This window comes from Geotrypetes seraphini, chromosome 9 (genome assembly GCF_902459505.1).
Source record: "Geotrypetes seraphini chromosome 9, aGeoSer1.1, whole genome shotgun sequence".
Lineage (NCBI taxonomy): Eukaryota > Metazoa > Chordata > Amphibia > Gymnophiona > Dermophiidae > Geotrypetes > Geotrypetes seraphini.
In genome coordinates this window covers 30,994,650-31,002,052 of record NC_047092.1, presented here as the reverse complement: position 1 = coordinate 31,002,052, position 7,403 = coordinate 30,994,650, and the positions used below count along the sequence as shown (strand labels likewise).

The window sequence follows — 7,403 nt, the reverse complement described above, 5'->3', positions numbered from 1 at the left end:
ATGTAATAGAAGCCATCCAAGTAGACAAATACAAAAATTTTTTTTCAAAAGCTGTTACATAGAGATTAGCTACACTCGGGGCCATGGCAGTGCCCATGGCCACCCCATGACTTTGAAGAAAAAAATCTCCTTCATCTTCAAAAAATATGCAGCATTATTCCTCTTATCACTCATCTATCATAATGATTCTTTTTGGAAGGATGGTTTGATTTGTTGAGCTTGTTTCTACGTTTAGGTTTAGATCTTATAATTCAGTTTTCCATTTTGATTCTATTTATTGGGGGGTCAGAAAGTAGACACACACCAAAACAGTAGATGAAATAACAGAATGAATATTTCTTTAGAACAGAACTACAATACAGTTTTGCCAGACAAAGTAGATGCCAAAACATTTTTAAAGAATTATTCTCCTTCAAATTTAAACCCTTTGTATTCCTAAAAAAACATTACATTTCAAGAGCAGAGTGCAATGGCATCTCTCTGCTTTGTCACTAACTGGTATATTTTACATTTATAAGAATGGTTTGCATTTATAAGATTTACCCATAATTAAAATACCTGTCAAAAGCACCAACATAAATTTCCATTATAAAATCAATTTGCTTAGGTGAACAGCAATTATTTTTCAGTTTGGACCCAAGAAGAATGCATGATATTAATAAGTATGCAACATCACGGTATTATTTTGGAGAGAAAGAAGAGTTAACTGTCCTGAAATGGTTCTTGATCTTGTCCTTTATTGGCTCATTTATTGATTTTTCTCCAAAACTATGGTAGCAATAAATAATCCACATATCAAATGTATGAATGCTCAGGTTCACACTCTGAGCATATTTACAGGGGGTTGCTTCATATCTTGCTTTCACTGCCATTTCTACCACACCCCTTTCCGATGCAAGAAGTTCACATTGGCTTGCTGGTTTTAGTCCTGCTTTTGGGGGATGCAGCCTTCCATCTCCACAAACTCCGGCCACCCTTCGTATTTGTTTGTGTCCTTGTTGTTCTTTATCAGCTGTAAACAGAAAAAGTTCTTCCTAAGATGCTCAATTTCATATATTCATTTAGACTCGTGAGTTATGCAACAATCAATCAGTATAATATATACTCTCAGTCAATTCCAACCTTATATAGCTTTAGCTTTCTATATTTATTTTGGCCTCTGTTTCACCAGCTCCAACGCTTAACCATATTTCTTTTAGCGGGAAACCTTGGGTGTTAAATCGTCGCCGGCCTCAAATATCTTAATCAAAAACTTTAGGATTAATCCTATTTTTCAGTTTTTAGAAATATAATTTTAAACTTATCTTAATCTGTAGCTTCATCGCTAGCAATAATTACAACCTAGGAAACATGGAGTCCAACATGTTTCGCTATCGCATTTTCAAGGAACTCCAAGTGCCGCTAATGTCATCCTCTTGCTCAGAGGATCAGGGAGAGTCGGATGACATTAGCGGCATGAATGTGCCTAAACTGTGGAATTCAGTTAAAGAATGGCTCCCTGAGTGCATAATCACATAAAATTGTTTCTGTCAGAGGAGTTCATGGAAAAGTATTATAATAAGAGAATCCCATAGAGGGGCATAATCGAAAGGAACGTCTAAGTCAGTTTTCGTCCAAGTCGCAAGTCGTCCAAAGTAAAAACTAGCTTAGGACACATTTTTGAAAAATACGTTCAAAATTTTTTTTCATTTCGAAAATCGTCTAACTATACGTCCTGCTGATCTGATCATCCAAGCCGCTAAATCATCCATCTTTATACCACATTTCTTCCAACTTTTCGTCCAAGTCAAAAACGCCTAGAACAAGCCCTGTTGAATGTGGGAGGAGTCTGCAAAGTGATAGACTGACCACCCAGACATGGCACCTAAATAGTGGGGCACTGCTGTGAACTTCACAAAAAGAGTGTCATGTCATCATCTCACTACAGCTCCCTTATAGCTCTTGGTGAGCCCCCCAAACCACCTCCAGAATTCCCTAGACCCACTTATCTACCACCCCAATAGCCCTTATGGCTGCAGGAGCCACTTATATGCCAGTACAAAAGGGTTTTGTGGGTGTATAGGGGAGTGCACATGTTTCAGTATCAATGCAGTGATTACAAGGGCTTATGGGCATGGGGCTCCTCTCCATGGTTCCCTAACCCACCCCCAAGATGGCTTAAGACACCTCTGTGCAGCACGACTAGGCTTTCCTATGCCAGGCTGACAGGTGATGATGTTCTGGAGGCACAATTTTCAAGTTGTGATTAATATTTTTATGGAGGCGGGGGGGGGGTCGGTGATCACTGGGGTAGTGTGTGGGGGTCTGTATTATGTGTTTGCAGTGCTTATCTGGTGACTTTAGGTGGGTTTTTGTGACTTAGACCATGTTTGATCTAAGTCACAACGTCCAAGTTCCGTCGATCCTGTGCTGTCGGTTATACATGCAGTACGACTAAGTCTAAGTTGGCCCATGTCCTGCCCAATTCTCGCCCTCGACACTCCTCCTGAAATGCCCCGTTTAGCTATGGTTGTTCAGCGGCACTATAAAGGCCTTGGTCGTTTAGAAATACATCCAAAACCTGTTTTTATTATTGGCACTTGGACATATTTTGACAATGTTCGTCCAAGTGCCGACTTAGGCCGGTTTTTGGACGTTTTTCTCTTTCGATTATGAGCCCCATAGTATACACACACATAAAAGTACTTTTACACTACCTGTATGTAGGCATTCCTGGGGGTATAGTGTGGGTGGAGCATGGGCAGATTCCCAAAGTATTCCCCTACTCACATACATATCTGCATATTTCACCTGGGTATATTTATACCAGATATAAATATACAGCACTGCATTTAGCCACAATTTCTGCAGGTTTTGTAAGGCTATTTTATAAGACCTCTTTGTCTTTATAAAAAAAATCCCCAAATAGGTGCCTACTTGCATTTTCTACCAAGGTGACCTGTTATAAAATTACCTTCCATATGTCTTTGTAAAACCACTGTGTACATTTGCTATTCACTATAAAAATCACAATAAAATATTCCATTGGAATGTTTTTGCAGTACATCAGCCTTATTATAGCAAAGATACAAATCGCTCAAAGGCTTCTTTTCTCTGTAGACCGTACTAAAGCTTTATACAGCCTGATATTTTTTTAATTCACTTCCAAATAAATATATTTAACTGTCAGTCACTAAATTGCTGAATGAAAACAAACAAAAAAACACAACTGACCTTTTCAAATGGACTTTTGGTTTTAATTCTTTTTCCACCTGCAAAAACCCAGTTATCTCTAAGGGAAAGCTCATTGATAGACGTACTTCCCAGATCAGAAATCAGCTTCCGTGACTCACTGGTGAGCCTTAAAACAAACAGCAAGTGGATAGGTTAAACATGACCATTGCCCCTTTCACAGGCTGGCTGCTGCCATCTCTGAAATGTTTGTGTTCCTGAACAGGGCTTTTTTTTTTACATTCTGCATTTCAAAACAGCACAGCACCTGAACCCAGAGTTTTCCCATTGAGTATAATGGAACATAGCATTTTCCCCTACAATTCTATACATAAGTTAGATAAATGCAATCTATAATTTTATTTAAAGATGGCTTCAGGTCAGTTTTTAGAGAATGACACAGGGACAAAGTTTGTCCCATCCCCACTGTCCATCTCCACCCCATCTCTATCCCATCCGCATAGGCTCTGTCCCCAACTTTATTCGTGTCTTGATACCTCGCAATATGGTAAAACCTCCTAAGTGGTTAATCTAATATAGGGAGAGGGGTGCGAGAGTTCAAGACAGACACAAGAGTGAGGGTAAGGGGTAAACTACAAATTATGATAGGAAAAGGGGGGAGGTGGAACAGATTGGGGAAATGGGAGTTTATCATCCCATCCCCCTAGTCGTTTGGGATCATGAAAGAGAGGGACCAGATTATGTGTAAGCATCTGAACATAGGATGTCTTTAGTTTAGTTCTGAACTGGTCTAAAAGTAGGTAATAGTCTTATTGAAGAGGGAAGAGAGTTCCAGAGTTGTGAGCCATGAACAGGAAAAGTAGATTGCCAAATGTGCTCATGTACTGACACATGGTTTGATGGTATAAAAGTTAATTAATGTTGGCAGATTCGAGTGCCCTAGCAGGAAGAGTAGGGAATGAGGTATCGCGTGAAATGTAGTGGTTCTGCTGAGAATAAAATTCAAAATTCTACAACCAATAGTTACAAAAATCAAATATCATAAAACTGGAAAGATGTATCAATTTCTAGATGTGTGAGATAATTGATTCATCTTTTCACTCTCATGTTTCCAGTTTTATGATTTTTGTTGTGGTTCTGCTGAATTTTGAAGATTAGAGTGAGTTAAGAATATAAGAACATAAGAAGTTGCTTCCGCTGGGTCAGACCAGAGGTCCATCGCGCCCAGCAGCCCGCACCCGCGGTGGCCCATCAGGTCTATGACCTGTCAGGTGTTCCTTGACACCCCTTTAATCCCCCTTTTTCTTCTATCTATACTCTTCCTAACCTATCTCTACTTTTAACTGTACCCCTCAATCCCCCTATCATTCAGGAATTTATCCAATCCTTCTTTGAATCCCCGTAGCGTGCTCTGCCCTATCACAACCTCCTGGAGCACATTCCATGTGTCCACCACTCTCTGGGTGTAAAAGAACTTCCTGGCATTGGTTCTAAACTTGTCCCCTTTCAGTTTCTCCGAGTGCCCCCTTGTACTTGTGGTTCCCCATAGTCTGAAGAATCTGTCCCTGTCTACCTTCTCTATGCCTTTCATGATTTTGAAGGTTTCTATCATGTCTCCTCTAAGTCTTCGCTTTTCCGGGGAGAAGAGCCCCAGCCTTTCTAACCTATCAGCGTATGAAAGGTTTCCCATACCTCTTATCATTTTTGTCGCTCTTCTCTGGACCCTCTCAAGTATCACCATGTCCTTCTTGAGGTACGGCGACCAATACTGGACACAGTACTACAGGTGCGGGCGCACCATTCCACGATACAGCGGCATGATGACTTCCTCCGTCCTGGTCGTGATACCCTTCTTAATGATACCCAACATTCTGTTTGCTTTCTTTGAAGCTGTTGCACACTGTGCCGATGATTTCATTGTTGTATCCACCAGCACACCCAAGTCCTTCTCAAGGTTACTTTCCCCTAGCAATGATCCCCCCATTGTGTAGCTGAACATCGGGTTCTTTTTCCCTATATGCATGACCTTGCATTTCTCTATATTAAAGCGCATTTGCCACTTTTTTGCCCACTCTTCCAGTTTCTTTAGGTCCCTTTGCATTCTTCCACGGTTCTGACCCTGCTGCAGAGTTTGGTGTCATCTGAAAATTTAATAACTTCACACTTTGTCCCCGTTTCCAAGTCGTTTATGAATATATTGAACAGCAGCGGTCCCAGCACCGACCCCTGCGGAACACCGCTCGTGACCCACTGCCAGTCCGAGTATTGGCCTTTTACTCCAACCCTTTGCTTTCTTTCTGCCAACCAGTGTTTAATCCATCGGTAAACATCCCCTTCCACCTGAGCATGGGGCATTGACGCCATTTGTGAAAGCTTCAGGTTTGAAAATAATTCTACATGCAAAATGACACCAGCGCAAGGTTTTAAAATTATAACCAGGATTTATTGAATTATTGGTTCTATTTTCCCATTATTAGATCAAAAGAATAGCATAATTGCTTACATTGCGCTCATGGGAGATCATCATCGTGGCCAAAGACTGGCCTTCTCACAATGGTCTCGTCTTTCTATCTCATTACAGTCTATTATATAACTTTTGGTTTAGTGACATCATCAAGTTTGACGACCAATAACATTTCTATGGGTGGTCTTAAAGTTTAGACAAAGAAACATTCCTCCATGTTTAAAAGTTAGTCAAAGTTTCAGATGATTTCTGAATTAACATTAACATTCAAAAGAATTCACAATTATTAACATGGTAAATTCTCAGTCCTTCCATGCTGACAAGTTCTGAGCCTTAAAGGAAAAAAACTCCTAAGCTGACAGATTCAAATTGCACAGCCTTACACAGAAATCTTACTCAGGAGAAAAAAGGGGGGTTAAATCCCCCTCTCCTCTTCCTGAAGCATGTTTATGCTTATAAAACCATTTATATAAACCATTTATATTTTACATTCATGTCACCACATATCACATTCAGGGGCCCCAAACATTCATAATTTCATTCATATCTTGGCCATTCATACTTCATACATTTTATATCTCAGTTTGGAATATGGAGTTTTCCTAACTAGCCTGAGCACATCTGTTTTCAATTAGAACCACGAGGCTAAAGGCGGGAAGCTGAACAAAGAACAGAAACTATTCACTGGCACAAGATGCTGGCCTAAGACAGGACAGTTATAGTAAAGAACCTAAACTGGACTCCATGTAATCATGATTTCATGATTTCCACCATGATTTAGCTCAAACAGCAAAGTACACAAAAAACACCATTCTTTTCCTTATATTAATCTTTAGTATATTTTTCTTCTGGCCTTAGCTACATTATATTTAAATGTTTTATTCACCTATTTTTCGTACGCTTCTATTTGGGCGCGGTCCTTAACTAACACAGATGTTTGTCTAACTAGAATTACCCAGAATCATACGAAAAACTGGCTTTTTGTAGAAAAAAACTCCACAAAAAATACTGCACTTATCATGTCCTAACATCCATTCTCATTTCCGTCCCATAACCAGCACCCCCTGCTGGCCACGAGCCACTACTCACACCCCGTGGTTCCACAGCTTCCTAAGTAGCCGCTCGTGGGGCACCTTGTTGAAGGCTTTTTGGAAGTCGAGGTAAATGATGTCTATGGATTCCCCTTTGTCCATCTAGTTGTTTATCCCTTCAAAGAAGTGTAGTAATTTTGTTAGGCACGACCTTCCCTTGCAGAAGCCATGCTGGCTCGCTTTCAGTTGTCCATTCTTTTCTATGTGTTATTTTATAGGCAACACAGTAGGGCAAGGGGAGTAAGTAAGCTTGATTCAGAAGGGGGTAATATGATCAAACTTGTGAGCATTACTGATTAATCGGATGCAGTGTTCTGAACTAACGGTAGTCTATGTAAATCTGTCTGCTGCAGACCAACATATAAAAAGAGCTGCAGTAGCTGATTTGCTGGTTGATTAAGAAATGAACCAGTATGCTGACTGCAGAAGCTAAAAGAAGTGATTGGATAGACTGAATCATGCGCAATTTGATGGAATGTCTATTTGACCAATTTGAGGGCGAAATGTCAATTTGGAGTCAAGAACCGCACCTAGAACGCGAATGGAGTCATCGTAGGAATTGGAGTATTGTGAATTGTCACTGGGAGGGGTAGAGTAACAGTGTTCTGGTTAGAAAAAAATGCTAGACTTGGATTTGTTGAGATTTAGTTTTAATTTAAAGTATAAAAAGGGACAAT

The 7,403-nt window shown here is 40.1% G+C and overlaps 1 protein-coding gene across 2 annotated transcripts in view; it reads right to left on the bottom strand.

Moving 5' to 3' along the window:
* Positions 1–321: 321 nt before the first annotated feature.
* The window catches only part of LOC117367064 (protein FAM3C-like), a 103,344-nt gene continuing 96,262 nt past the window's right edge, over positions 322–7,403 (bottom strand). For both annotated transcript variants that reach the window (XM_033959285.1, XM_033959286.1), the window contains 2 exons: positions 3,214–3,340; positions 322–1,012 (listed from right to left, as the gene is read on the bottom strand). In XM_033959285.1, the coding sequence (XP_033815176.1) occupies positions 923–1,012; positions 3,214–3,340 (217 nt within the window). In that variant the 3' untranslated portion in view covers positions 322–922. The remainder of the gene's footprint in view (positions 1,013–3,213; positions 3,341–7,403) is intronic.